Source organism: Ambystoma mexicanum, chromosome 6q, assembly GCF_040938575.1.
Source record: "Ambystoma mexicanum isolate Mex_15411 chromosome 6q, UKY_AmexF1_1, whole genome shotgun sequence".
NCBI lineage: Eukaryota > Metazoa > Chordata > Amphibia > Caudata > Ambystomatidae > Ambystoma > Ambystoma mexicanum.
In genome coordinates this window covers 1,414,857,430-1,414,872,952 of record NC_090937.1, presented here as the reverse complement: position 1 = coordinate 1,414,872,952, position 15,523 = coordinate 1,414,857,430, and the positions used below count along the sequence as shown (strand labels likewise).

Genomic DNA, 15,523 nt, shown 5'->3' with positions numbered 1-15,523 from the left:
TACAGGGATGACACCAGGCGGCATCAGTACAGACTAAACACCCCACTCCAAGCACACAACCCAGGGCCAACACCGTCTGCACAGCCTCACACGATGTCGCGGGGAAGGTCCACTTGTTCCTTGTCCTCTGGGCATTCGAGATCACATTCGCCTCACGACGAACCCCAAAAGTTGAGAGATAAATCAGACTCGGACGCTGTGTTCAATACAACTGCCGAAGACAGAGCGTCCAGAGAAGCGGCTTTGGCTCTCCCGTCTGCCAGAATTCGACAACCTTCTTTAACGTTGAAATCGGCAAAAGACCAGCAGACTGCGAAATTGCCTTATCTGGTACAAAAACATGTCCCCGAAACACTTCTTAAAGGGAGGACTTTGAAAAAACACACTTCGAAGAGCCGCCATTCCCATAGGGAGAAAGAGACTTCACATAAAAAGAGATTATTCCCCACGGGGAGGTTCCTATGCCTGCAACCATGAAATGCAAGAAGCAGCCTGCTCCTGAACAACACCCCCACTCCTGTTACTGTTCAAAGATCCTCAGTGGTCTGCTGAGGATATTGATCCAGTGATGAGAAGCATGTCCTTTATGGCAATGCAAAATTTCCATACCATGCCATCAACTGGTGGGGCCACATCACAACCCCCAGCAAAGAGGATGCGTCCAGACACCTTTCAAGACACTCCCCAGCAGGACCCAGACCAATTAAATCTCTATGACCTCAATAATTCAAATTCTACGGACCAAGAAACACCAGAAGTAGATCATTACTATGATGATGAAGAGGACGTTTTATATCTTACCTTCTCCAGATCACAAAGACCCGCCGGTGGTCGACTCTCCAGTGGATAACCAATTACAGTTAACGACATGCTCCTAAAGGCAGCAGATCATTGCCAGATCCAAACTCTGGAGATTCAGTTCAACAAAGATTTTGCCGAAGACATATTGGGGGAAACAAAAAAGCTGTTACCCAATTTATACCCATATTGCAATCTGTACCGATAATACAACCCTCAAAGGAAACCTCTAATCTAACATGGACAGTAAACCCCGGCATTGAGAAAATGTTCCGCCCAGCTCCCACTGATCCCCCCCCCCCCTCCTCTACATCAGGGGTCAATTAAAGCCAGACCCACTGATAGTTACCACAACCAGGAAAGGGCAGGAATGCCTCTCGCTTAATCAGAAGCAACACCCGATAAAGAAAATGTACACTTTCGGAAGAAAAGTCGCCACCTTTGCAGCATATTAAACAAGAATTGCCAACAGCACTTCTTTGCTGGCCAGTTGCAACTGCCACAAGTGGGAGCAGATTGCCACATTAGAGGCTCAGGGGCTGAGGCCATTAAAGTCCCAACTGTCACTCACAGTTGCGGAAGGGGAGGCGGTGTCGAACTGCATTCTAAAAAACAATTTAGATGCGGTTGATAATGCTAGTAGAATCATTGCAGAAGGTACTCTCATAAAGCGCCATGCATGGCTACGCCAATCGGGCTTTAAATTGACGCAAGCAACCCTCCTCAATATGCCTATTGAGCCCAATGTCTTCTTGGGCAAGGCAATAGAGGATGCATTAAAGAGTGCAAAGGAAGAGTACAACACTCTCTAGGCTAGCTCACTAATAAATCATCAGGGCAAAGAGGCAGTCATTATTTTCGTCACTTCAGGGTACAAAATTCGAATGGGGTTCCAGATACAGCCAGAATCGGGGATCGTCATGGGGGTTCCCATCAGGGAGAAGCCTCTCAAGGTTTCCAAACGGGCCAGCGACGATCTTGCAGCCGGGGGAGATCCTCCTCTTCCAGAGGTGGAAAAACACCCCCCCCCCCCCCCCTCAGCAATGACCACCAGCTTCAGGTCCCCTCCCATGCCACTCCAGTAGGACGACGTATAGCACACTTCACCCACGCATGGGAGGGAATCACCTCAGACAAGTGGGTGCTTTCAACCGTAGCATGTGGTTATTGCATAGAACTACTGCAGCGACCCTCCAACCATCCCCCGCATCAGAGAACCACCACAAAGGAGTAACGGCACATACTTCTGGAAGAGGTTGCAGCGCTGCTGTTAAAGGACGCTGTCAATCGAACCGCCGAACCAGGTAAACAAGGGTATCTATTAAACATACTTTCTTGTGCCCAAAAAAGATATACCAATGCGCCCAGTATTAGATCTGCACCCTGCAAACATCTGTCAAGTCACAAAAATGGACGACGCGACGGATGACTGCTCGAAGTGCCAGTCGTTGACTGCCAAGGACTTGCAGGAACGTAAGAGTGAAATTGAAGGTAGGAAGGGTATCCCAGCCCCGTAAGTCCAAGTCTGCTGGTATTTCAACCGACTAGTTGAGATGGGACTCTCCTCATCAGAAGAACTCCAAGATCTCCAGGTCCCGCAGTGGTTCGCGCCTGTCCACGAGTAAAAGTGCTAATGCTCGTCTGTGTTTGCGGTCATTCAGGGTAGCAGAAATGGTCTTGTCCATCACACAGCTTAAACCCCCGCACCCCCCTATCAGTACTTATCCCACACACCACCCCGCAAATTTGCCCAGCAGCTCGCTCAAATAGATCTTGCCTTTCATTGGGGGCATATATCGTGGCCAGCGATACTAGTTGACCCATCGGTTGCCCTCCCAGGACCAGATATCACCCGCCCGGATCGCGTGCAGAAATTGTTTCTCAAACCCCCCCACCTTCGCAATCCCAAACCCTTTTCTTTGTGCCATTGGATGCCAAAAACTGTGCAGGAAATGCCTTATGCGTCTATCAGATTTCATCCTCTGGAAGCAAGTGGGTGTCCTGTAGCCATACCACCAAGGCCTGCATCTCTATCAGCCGTTTCATGATCAACCTTCTTTTAATTGATGAATGTAGGCCCTGTGTGCAATGAAATTAGCCTTATGTCAGCCATAGTCCGTTTTCAGTCCTGTGTAGTGTATTGGAGCCCAGACCACCTCCCTTTTCAAGATCTGCGGAACCTCTCATTCAACCTACCCTGCGATACACCTCCTAATCTCACTTCCCCACCCAACTATAAACCGCAACATCAAAACAAGATTTTTCACCTTTCTCCTCCAGGTTCTTTCTCCTACCCGGGTTGTAGGGCGTGATTCCTGTCCCCTCCTGACCCCCCCCCCCCCCAAACCCTCAATCGCTGGTGTCTCGGGGAAGGGGGGAGAATCCAGTCGGACTTAGTTAGGGCGCTCTGTGGGTCCCGGTTGCCATTTTTGTTTATCCTGAGCAGGTTCTTCAACCGGCTTGGTCTCTGTAGTGAGAGCCGATTCACACCGACTTCAGGGAAGGTGCCTCAGATTATCCGCCACCAGATTCATGCTACCATTAATCTCGGACTCTTATTTATGGGGGATTTGAGGCCTTGGGATCTGGTGCAGGAGTTCACCAAGGACCCATCCAGCGGCTTCCCCAACTGGCCACGCCCCAACTTCATGCTACTTTTAATCTTCATTAACTCTGAGCTCCTTCATCGTTCCAGTACCAAAGGCATTATGGGTTCTGAAGTCAATGTTTTTGGTCTTTTTATATTTAGTTAAATCTAACTGATTTGTGAACTGAGAGTTGTCAAGTTTATAGGAGGTTGTGAGAAGAGTTTGTGATTAAACAGTGGGTTTAAAATCTCTATATAAGGCAGAATCATAACAATTAGAAGATGTTAGATTTACTTCCTGAACCCGAACTGTACCAATTTTGCGCTGTTTAGTAGACCTTTCATAGTCTGTGCTTTGGGGAGTTCTATGAGAGGGAATGGTGCATGGACGGCATGCCATGAAGATTTGGGTATTATGGGAATCTCGTCCTCAAAAGAGGATGAATACTGCATCTCTCCTAGCGAAGTCACCAATTCCCCTTGACAGCCGTCTCCTCCCATGTGAGCCTCCCTCATGTTATCACCCACAGGGTTAGGTTCTGGGAGCGGCAGCCTTGCTGTGGCCACATGGGAGGAGACTTTAAGTTGGGATTTAGGGATGACTCGGCAAGATTCATCACACTGCATACCCCAGCTCCTCAGTATCCAGAGTGCCCTTTTCACCACCAAAAGTCTGCATATCTGTTTCCTTACAGAGGTGGGTTGCTAGTGTGTTTAATAGTCTGTCATTGTTTGCATAATTATTTTTTATAGAATCTGGATTGGATATTTATTTTGGGGCATTAGTGTTTTATCACGTCCATGCTGGCTCACCCTTGTGAACTGTAAAGCCTGCCCTCTGTCCATACTATCCTTATAAAGAATTAAACAAATGATACCATTCATGTTGTGCCCGGTTCAACTTTATGATGAAGATCTCTGCTGATTTTAGTAGTAGTGTGGGGCTGAGTAGGAGTTTAGAAACCACTACACATCCCTGTACTCCTGCAGAGCAGTAGTGGTTTTCCCCCACAGAACCCATAGCATCTTGGTTGCAGGATTTGGGATCCTGGTTCCCTTTGTTCATGGGTTTGGTACAATTGCCAATCTGGGTTCCTTTTATACAGCATTTGGGGCGGGATTATCTGGTTCAAATCCCCCAATACTCAGAGTACCTAAATTTAGCAAAACACATCTATAAAACGTCTTTGCACATTTGTGGAAATGTGAAGAATAAGGTTTCTTCAACCATCCGGTTCCAAGTTTGGTACTGGAACCTCCCTCAGGTGAGTCCTCTTCTGGCTGTAAACATAGGAAGATAAAATAAAAAAGGTAAGCAGGGAAAGAGGACACACTTAGGTTTCCTTTATCTGATGCTGGTTAATACAATTAACCTAAAAGCAGTGAACTTTTCCAGAGCAGCGTTTCCTGATCTTGGCGTTTTTCAGCTTCTATTATGGAGTTATGTAGAGTTAACAAATTTCAACAGTGACCCTGAATTTAATCCATCTGATCGAAGTGGACTCTGTCCCAGAAACCTAACTTTTTGCCTGTAGGTTACATGGTAGGGGGAGGAGGAAACGGGTAGTTCTTGACCTCCTACGCTAAGGGTTTGTGCTGTGTAAACATATAGATGCCTCTAGGGCAAAATTAGCTCATTTAATCTGTATATATCCAAGTTCGCTTATCTGCACCAGATTGCCCCAAATGGCAGCCAATGTTTTAAATGGGCGTGCAGTGGCACTCGGTCACAATAAATGTGTGGCACCATTATCCTTTGTCTGCTTCTACCACAGACTAAGGATTAACACATGGAGTTTGGGTATAGCTGTTCAGTAAAGGGTGGTCTTTTACTGTATTGTTCTTTACCAGTGTCTGTATGTTACTGTAAATTGCAGGTTGCTAAACATTGCACATCACTACTTATGTCTACCCTCAAGCAGGCACACAAGAGCCAATGGAGGACTACAAGGATTGCGCCAAAATACCGACTGACTCTGACCTTTGTCACTCTGCGGCTTTAGTGTTAGGGTGCTAAAACAATGTGAGGGTGTCTGCCAGGTTGTGTAGAGATGCAGGGATGGATCCTGAATCATACATGGAATACCACAGACAGGCTTTAAGACCCCTTCCTATTTTGAACCCTGCATTGGCTTAATAATATAAGGGATTGGCAGTAGAACTCTGAAGTTCACGTTGCTTTTATAATGGCCTAAAGAATTTATTTAAAGTGGTTGCTTTTGTCCACCTTTTTAGGTTTCAATAAACGGTACAGAGTTTATGGAAACCCCACTTGGCTCTGAGTTTACCAGTGTTTCTCAGGTAGGAAACGTTTTACCTTGCTTTCTTCTTATTCATGAGTTGTGCTGCCATTTCAGTAAACAAAATGTGTTCATAATCAAACTAATTCTCAGATTCATTCTTCTTCAGTGTGGTTGGTGCCAATTGCAGTCTGCATAACTTCCAAACCCAACACCTGTCAATAGTCCTCATTTCATGTATGCATTATGAGGCCGTGCAAATTCCTAAAAAAGCCCACTACACCTGCAGGGCGAGTTCCTTAGTTTACATACTCGACCCAAGAGGAATGCACTTGCCCCAAGGTGACTGGTGACAAAATATTTACCAGTGCTTTTTGTTAATTGTGTATGTCGCCATAAGCACACGTCATATTTGCTGCAATGCTGTCATGCATGCACAGTGAAACCTTTATTTGCCATTTATTGCAAACAAAGTGTGTTTGCAATAAAGGAAAAATAGGTTTCTAACAAACCCATGCTCGCTAGCAAGGTCTAGCATCATGCAAATCGTACTCGCCCTTCATAAAAACTATTTGCAAATGTTTGTGGGCTAGCCGATTTTTGCGAGAACTGATTATGCAGTGGTGCATTTATAAACTGATTGCACACAAAAAAATCTGTCTGAATAAATCCAATATATGGCGGGCACAATGTGGACAAAGAACTGTACACCTTTTTGGGAACATGAATTGTTAAATAGCTATCCATTTTTTTTTATCAGTGATTGGTGGACCTAATGTAATTTTCTATTTCCTGCTTTTCTTGTTCGCTTCCTTGCTTTTGGTCTCCTTTTGCAGCTTTCTGGTTTTTGAAGCTAACCTTCTTTTTCTTTCCCCCTCTTTATTTAGGAGGTATAGCAGGTATACGGTATCCTCTATTTCTTTGCTCATCTTTCTTGGGTTTCCCCTTTTTTATTTTAAAATTTTGAGAAGCTCTCATCCAACTGTATTCATTTTGTTGTGGATTTGAGAAGCATTCTTCTTTTACAATGGTTTTAACACCTTGTTTTCGATATGAGGGTAGCTAAGACACTTAGATTCTGACTCTCTTGGTTTCATGTTAGAACTGTAACATAGTAAACAGTAATAACTTGTGGTTTTTCTATATTTGTTTGGAGAACTCATCCCCTTGTAGTATACCATTGTTGGTACTTATCACTATTACAGTCCACCATTAGATGCGCTCAGCTATTGTAACTCTGTGGAACCCTTGGTTGAGGTTAGATATACTCATGTGTTTTAGCTGGTGTAACATTACTCACATTGCACAATAGTCTTACTAGGATGTTTTAATCTTGTTCTGTTAATTTAAGATCATTATTATGCGCTTTACCTGAAGGCAATTTTGCACATAATCCTTTGCACTATGCACTTTAATATTGATGCTGATAATACTGAACTGCATTTTGCACCTTATAATTGTTTCCAATTGGATTTGCACCTTGTCTTATTTTGAGATCAATATGCTGCTCATTTCTTATTATTCTGTATCCTACTGCATCATGCACTTTGGCATCCAAAGAATAGGATGAAGCACTATGCACCTTATTCTGAGACCCTTATGTAGCTTATTCTGTACTCCTTTGCATTTTTCACTTTGTTATTCAAAAATAGGATGCAGCATTAAGCACATTATTGATCAAACAGATGCCTATATTGAATGGTTTAATGATTTGCATGGTTAGCGTAATGTAAATCAACATATGCACTTTATTTCAAAATCATTATGCTGGCCATGTTTGCCATTTTGCACTTTATTGCATCATGCACTTGTAATCTCATATGCACTTTATTATGAGACCCTTATGCTGTTTGTCATCTTATTCCGTATCCTATTGCATTTTGCACTTTGGTATTTAAGAATGGGATGAAGCATTAGGCACCTTATTGTTAAAACAGATGCCTGCAATGAATGGTTACATAATTTGCATGGTTAGAGTATTGTAAACTGACACGCACTATGCACTTTATTTTGAAATCAATATTCTGCTCATGTTTGCCATTGTGCACTTTAGTGCATCATACACTTTGCAATCTTATAATAGGACTCAGCATTATGGACTTCATTGCTGAAATAGATGCTTACTTTGATAAGCTTATCTTAGCATAATTAGCCTCTATCGGGCTTTGTTCATGGCTTGGAACTGTATGTACTATGCAAGATCACTGCATTTGCAAATCCATAGGCGATACACAAACATCACAGGATTATGCCAATTGCACCATACATTTGACCTTCTCTGCAATTAATGTTGCTTGAAAAAAACTTTGCACTGAATTGTACTTCACACCTCAGATACTTTCCCATGTCAGGAACCTGAAAAACTTGTTCTAATTACTGCCTATTTATACTATACTTTAGATAACCTTTGTTCTCAATATAGTTTACATACGGCACATGTTAAGGCTGGTTCGAAATTTCCCACTGTGGGACGAATAGTGCAGTAAGCCTTATACTCTGCAAATCATGTGTTTTACCTGATAAAATATGGAACTAGATATATAGAAATCTATCCATAAACTGACGTTTACACATCCAGTGTTGCATCTTTGATATGAGGTTTGAAGGCACTGAGGCATCTTTACAAGTAGCTTTGTAATGCTTATGAGACAGAAAATAACACTACAAGATGTCCGAATTGCAGTCTCAATCAAGTGTCTCTAGAACCATGAGACCCATCAGTTATGCTGGAACCATAGTCGTTTAACATTAATGTCCTATGTTTGTGTCCGCTCCCCCATTTGTGAACAAGCAGTCTGTGAGGCAACAACATTTTGGGGTCCTTGGGGACCGTTATTCCTAGCATCCTGTTCATCTTTCCAAAGACCCTGTCCCACAGGTCTTAAACTATCTGGCATATTTCTCTTGGCTGGGGCCTCCCTCTGGATCAGCCTCCCTGCCTCTCTCAAACTTGAGCAGAACCACCTCCGGTTCGCTCTTCCTCTCCCCTGCTGATGTCCCTACTGCTCCAGGCACTGGTCACCTGGCTTCACTCTGAATTTGTGTCCAAGCTCCTGTGTGTCCAGTTGCCCTTCGCAGTGCCTCACGGCTCCGCTAGCACTTGTGGTCTGCATCTGCAACCCTACAGTCCCTTCTCTCTGCACTTACCTGCACTTCTCCCCTTCCACTGCCCTGCACATGCGGGATCTGAATGTCACAGGGTCTAGTAAGATCGTTTTTTCCTCCCTATGTCCACCCCCCCTCTTGTCACGCCTAGAAACACTTGTGTACTGGCGCGTTATAAATTCTATATATCCTATATATCAAAGCAGGTGGTAGATGGTGCCCACTGCCCCCTCCACACCACATTTTGAGGCATGTGTCATCCTCGGCTCTGCCCATCCTGTAGAGCCTGTCCATCGAGAGATGTTCTGTGCAAGATTTTGCATTGGTGCAGTCTCATCCGCAAGGATACATTGGCTTCCCTCGCCGCCACCATAGCTTCAACCCACTCTTCACTTTCTGTGCTACCACGGTCCCGTTCCCATTTTTCTTTTAGCTGTGTTAGTGGGGGGGGCTGAGCAGCTATTTATGGCTTGATAGTGTTATCCCTTTCTTTTGCAGTGCCTCGGTAAACAGATTAATTTCTAAGGGACTTTGTTCCAGTAAGTCAAGGTCACCCCCAAACTGGGCCGCCATTGTGCGCCTCACCCCTTGGCCCAGACAGTATCTGTCCTGCATATCTGGAAAGGACAATAGCTTGGTACTCTATCACGTCCCCCAACTTTAGTGATCCCCCCGTCCTTACACAATGTGGGTGGTTCCCCAGTTTCTGAATTTCCCCCAGGTTTAGATTGTCCCATAGTGGCTGCCATCCAGTGACCTTCGATTTCCAGCCCATTGCTCTTGTGGCTTTTTCCCCGTATGTGTATTAGTCTCTGTCCCGCTGGATGAAGATGCCTCCAACCAGTGCACCCATAGAGCATCTGCAGCAGGTCTGCGCTTTGCATGGAGTCAAATTCTAGCTTTGTGGCGGAAAGAGTCCTCCCATCGGAACAACCATTCATTCACCACTATCAAGTGGGCAGCCCAGTAATATTGCCTTATACACACCCACACATCCCTCCCATACTAGTCTTGTCACGGTGGGCAGAGCTATGCATGGGGGCCTGTTCCCCCATACTACCCCCCCCCTTAATCAGGTTGAACTGGTTATTAGTGAGTCGTACCGGTGTGTGTTCTGCAATACATACAACAACCGGGCGAGTGCTAACATTTTGAATAGGTTAACCCTCCCCAAGAACGTCACTGGTAGAGTAGCCTAGTGCTTATCCTCCTTGCAATATATTGACCACCAGGTTAAGGTTGTTTTTTAGGACTGCCCCCATGTCTCGCTGTACTTTTATTCCCAAATTATTGAAGCTGTGGATTTAACCCCTGAGGGGGCATTCCCGGGTATTGCGGCCTGTCTACCCTTGAATGGGTATCTACGTGATCCGACCGCAGCTGATTTGCCCGCGGCCGGATGGTTTGCATGAGAAGGGTGCGAACCACCAAATGTTTGCACCTTTCGCATGCGAACTGCAGGGTCCGTTTCTTTTTTTTTCGTTTTCTTTTACGGGGGCTGCAAGGGTTTTCCCCCCACAACCCCCGCTCACTGTACTGTGAAGTATAGTGAGCGGTGTGTTGGGGGACGGGGGGCAGGACAACACCCCCGCAGCCCCTTTTTATTATTATTTATTTTTTCGTGGGTGGGCTGCAGGGGTGGACCCGCAACACCCCGCTCACTATACCGTACAGTATAGTGAGCGGAGTGTTGTGGGGGACACCCACGCAGTCTTTTATTTATTTTTTACTTACTTGAAATGCTACCACCAAATGTATACCCCTGGCCACTTTCTAAAGCCGCCCTCTGATCTTGAACTGCTTTGGGGGAGGTAAAATAGGTAAACTCGTCTCTGAATCTATTGGTTCTGGATTTTGCTTTATTTCCGCAATGATTACCTGATCTGGAGTTCCTAAAAGAGTAAGAGCTTGCAGTTTATTTGGCCTCCCCGGCTGGGGTAAGAAGTCAAATTTGGGGGCTCTTAAATCGTCCCACAAGGGATGGCTACGTAGATCATATTTTTTTTTTAGTTTTTTTTTAAAGTTGGAACATCATTTTGGGCAGGACCGCTCCCTGTAGGAAATGCAGTCAGTCGAAAGGCACGCTAAAGAGTGCGTGCCTTAGCAGTTGATTTTGCACGGTTTTGACGAGAGTGCGCTTCAGCCCCGAAGGCCAATACAAGCCGTGCAAAAAATGTCACTTTTACGAGTAGCAGAATTATAAAGGGATTCAAGTGGACACAATATGTTCAATGAGAAATTATAAACGGGAGGATAGTTTCCCTTATTATGCTTAATGATTACAAGGAGGATTACCAGTGCCGAGTAAACAGGCAGCCGGTCACAGGGAGACCGCAAGTATTAATACTCCAAGCGTAATTTAGAGAAAGTTTAAGCAAGCAGATTCTTACTTGGGTGTTCCGATCCTAATACAAAGGTCCACAGATTTGCGCAGTGCTAATGATTAAATGTGTGGTGGTGGGTCCTCCTACCAAGCAGGCACTGAAAAAACACTGGGTACAAAGCAGGACTGGGCTCCATAGATGACCGTACTCGCTCCTGCACTCCGCTCTGTCCCTATCCTTGAGTTTCCCTACTTGGGGAACTAAAAGTAAAGTTCAGTCTGTGTCTTGGCAACAGTTTGTAAACTGTCCTTGTGTCCAAAACATATCCGACCCTCACACTAGAAATAAACGTCTAAGAAGTGTTTGGAAAAATTCCTCTGATCTAGGTTTAGCCAAAAGTGTTCAAATGTAAAGCAAATAGATGAATCCAACAAAAATGGTTTCTTCTAAGGAGATGTCCTTGATTAATTGTAAGAAGGATGGCGAAAGTATCTTTTTCCAAACAATCTCTCAATGCTGATTAATGTCTTTTTTACACAACTGTTTCAATGATGTCTTCTCAAGAATGACTGGTATACTCCCCAGACAGGAATTCTTCAGTAGATTGTTTAGATCCCCTGGTATACTTTCCTGACCAGCAGCTTTTCACAATGTATTTTCCTTTCTTATACTATAAGTGGATTCCCTGGTGTACTCCCCTGCCATGCATCTTTTCCCCAAAAAGCTAATTGCCTGATATATCACTATCAGTTTCTTTCAGTGTTCTGTTTTCCAGTATAGCACAGTTGTACTCCTGCACAATCTATACTTAATTGACTTCAGATATTACTTGCCCCAAGCTTCCCCATATGGACATATCACACATGGAGACTTCATTTTCTGACTTCCAACTTCTTCACCAGTATTCATTAGCTTATGGCAATTGTGAGAAACCGGAAGGTGTCTCCCTGACTAGTCCCCTGGGGATCTGGCAGTTAGGTGGCCAGGATATGGCCATTGCTATTGGATCCAGTTCCTGGGGGTGGACCAGTGAGGGAGGATCACCTGGGTGGGGGTCTTCAGGGAGTGGAAGTGGGACACCGATGGGTGAGACGCGGTATCTCCCTTCTAATAACCTCTTTTCCCCAACCTATCACGTAGGATACTCAAACATTCTACCCCCCCAGCCCCCTTTTCCGACACAAACACTTTAGCATATCGTGAAGGGCAACAGACTAACACCCGAGCCATTGACCTGACATGTCCCAATACCAGGGTCAGGTAAATCCAGGCAATTGACAAGGATCACACACACCCCTGACATCCCTTTCCCTTCCCCACAGGGATAAAAGGTGGAGCACGGGAGCACAATATGAGCAAGGCAGACCTCACAACAAGAGAGCTAACTCGGCACAGCAGTTCAAGAGCAGGAGAAAGACGGCGCAAGCTGAGAGGGTGACCAGGAGAGATGCGACCTTGCCCTTTCTGACCAAGGCCCGTGAAACCTCTGCAGAAGAAATTCTAAAACCGCGAACAATAGCAGTGTGTTGCAGCAGGTGTCGATGGTACAAGGGACCCTCCTCTGCTGAAAACCAAGCCAGGCAGAGACGTTTGTCTTCGTGGCACCAACGTTGACTCCAGAGAGAAGAAACGCCAAGCGGTTCATCACAGCTTGTGAGTCGAGGCGGGAGCCGATAAGAAACCGAACTGTGGTGAACGAAATGGAGCAAATGCTAATTGAACTGTTGATACCCAAAGAGGAGTCCGGCACCACGTGAGTGCTCACTCAGGAAACTCTGGGTGATTACTCAATTCTTGAAACTACTATAACCAGAAGGCCTTGAGAAAGGCGAGAAAGAGGTCAAAGTGTCCATACAGGGGTCTAGTAAAAATCCTCTGTACAGTCGAAAGTCTTTGGCCGACAGATGACTGAAGCTAAGGGAAGTGAATCCCGCATCGTAAGAAACCGCTTAAAGGTGCGATTGACAAAGTTGCCGAGTGAACCCGAAGGAGGGATGCTGATAAACGGGGGCTGAAGTTTAAAGTTCGATATGATATGACATTTGTAACGCGCCTATACACAAGTGTTTCAAGGCGCGACGAGGCAAGGAAGGGGGAACAGAGGGAGGACAGGAACAATGATCTTACTAGGCCAAGTGACATTGAGAGCGTGCAATTGCAGGGGAGGGGGAGGGAAAACAGTGCCAGGAGATGGGGGAGAGGGACAGTGCTGTACATGGGATCAAAACAATAACAAGAAGTGCGGCTGGCAGGTGCCAGTGTAAGTGCAGACAGCAGGTGTCCAAAAGTGCAGGTAGGGGGACTGTAGGGTTACAGATACAGACCCAAGTACATGGGTTGCCGGGAGGCAGTGCAGGTGTGCAACTGTGCATGCAGGGACCTGGGCCTGAAATCGGAGGGTAGCCAGGTGACAAGTGCAGTATCGGACAGGAAATCGGCAGGGGAGAGGAAGAGAGAAGGCAGAAGCAAAGTGGAAGGTCTTGAGGTGCTTCCATAACCGTAGATGGTTCTCAAGTTCCAGAGAGTCAGGGAGGCTGTTTCAGAGAGGCCCCAACCGAAGGAGAAGCGACTGACCTTGAGGGAGTTGGAGGAGTGAAGAGCTTGAGTAGGAAGGTATTTACAAAGAGAGTTTGAGGTATTGAGGACCCAGGCCCCAGAAGGCCTTGTGGATAATGCTGAGGGTCTTGAACTTAATACTTGCAGCCACTGGGAGCCAATGGAGACATTTCAGTGCTGGAGAGATACGATGCCTGGGCTTGAGGCCAAGGACAAGTCTCGCAGTCCAGTTCTGAATGAGTTGCAGAGGGCGGAGAGTAGAAGCAGTCAGATGTAGAAAGAGGCTGTTGCAGTAGTCCACCCTGGAGAGAACCAGATCTCTAGTGATGGTGAGCTTCTGGGGGAAGGAGAGGAAAGGAAGAATACCTCTGAGGAGGAGCAGTTGGTAGTTTGACTTCATAGGGACGTCGGAGAAGTGAGGAGAAAAGTGTGGAGTCGAAGATGAAACCGAGGTTCTTAGCCTCACTGGTGGGAGCAGGAAGAGGGCCAAGGGAGACTGGCTAGAGAGTGAAGGGAAAGGACGGTGCAGGTGTGCCGATGTGGAGAATCTCCATCTTACTGGCATTAAGGCATTGATCGTTGGTGGCACACCACTCCTGGATAGAAGACAGTCTGAGATGATATGAGAAGTGGTGGCAGAGGGGAGCCTGAAAACGAGCTGATTTTCATCCGCATAGCACTGAAAGTTCGACCAGAGAGCGGCAGTGCGGTAGGCGAGAGGTTCCAGGTATTGGTTGCACAGCCAGGGAGAGAGGTTGGACCCCTAGGGAACACCACAGGTAGAGAGTGTGATCGAGGAAAGGAAGGACCCAAGTTGGACCTAGGAGGGTCGATCAGAGTGGAACGAGGTTAGCCAGGCCAGGGCCTGATCAATGATGCCCAGGTTATCAGTGTGTTGACAAGTGTGAACCCAGCAGAGGGATGTCCACAGTGAACTGTTTAAAAAGACATTAAGAATCATGCATTGAAAGCCGTAGTGAACCCAACAAAGGGAAGCTAATTTATGAGGAGGGTCTGAGACGGGAGGAGGGGGATCCAGCGGTAAAAGGCATCACCCGCCGTGTATACGAAAAGGAACGTTTGTTTATTTTTAAATTCCTCGGACGAAAATACTTTTTGTAGAAAAGAGACTTTACCACCGAAGGCCCTGATAGCTGAGAGCGGAACTGTTGGCTCGTGCTCGGAACGCTTGAGCGTGTGCTGTGCTCCAGAAGCCCACGTTATCACGTGCTTAAAATGTGGGGAAGGGAGACCCTGACTACCGCATCCGGACTTACTATTTGTGAACACTTCCTTCTTTCTTATGAACATTATCCCACACTTCCTTTGTATTTAGCATAAGGATTGGCAATAGGTTTTTCGTACTATGGGCCTTTTTTATTAGACCAGGCACCACTAGGACTGCCTTATTGTTTGATGGTCGAAGCTTGCTCCCACCTTAGATTTGGGTTTAGATTAGGCGTTATTCTAACCTACCTTTACAGTTTAATAAATACCCTTGAACTGTGACCACTTGTCTGTCTTTACTGTTGCCACCATGAGTTCCATACACAGTGCTTGCCCCAGATTTCCCCATATGGACATCTGATATGGAGACGTGTGCACATTTTTTTTTAAGTTTCTTCATTGGCATTCATCTGCTTGTGATAATATTTGAGAGTGAGCCATGTACAGGCGACTAGAAGAACGCACTGGAATCGGGTCTCAGTCTCCATGCGTCCACCACCCTCAGCAAGTCCTGCACTTCAATAATTGTCTTAGTATCTCGGTAGAGTTGCCGATGTTTTGTGCCGGACCTATCCTAATCCGTGTCCACTATAGTGTTAAAATCGTCACCCCACAATATAGGAATGAGGGGGAACCCAGACAAAAGCCAGGAGAGATGGGAGAAAAATATTGGGGCCATATACGTT

The 15,523-nt window shown here is 45.8% G+C and overlaps 1 protein-coding gene across 5 annotated transcripts in view; it reads left to right on the top strand.

Annotated features, from left to right (window-relative positions):
• The window catches only part of FAM193A (family with sequence similarity 193 member A), a 974,920-nt gene that overhangs the window by 54,970 nt on the left and 904,427 nt on the right, over positions 1-15,523 (top strand). For 3 of the 5 annotated variants that reach the window (XM_069632108.1, XM_069632107.1, XM_069632105.1), the window contains exon 2: positions 5,621-5,686. The exons of the other annotated variants lie outside the window; for them this stretch is intronic. In XM_069632108.1, coding sequence (XP_069488209.1) covers positions 5,621-5,686 — 66 coding nt within the window. The remainder of the gene's footprint in view (positions 1-5,620; positions 5,687-15,523) is intronic. 5 annotated transcript variants of the gene reach the window in all.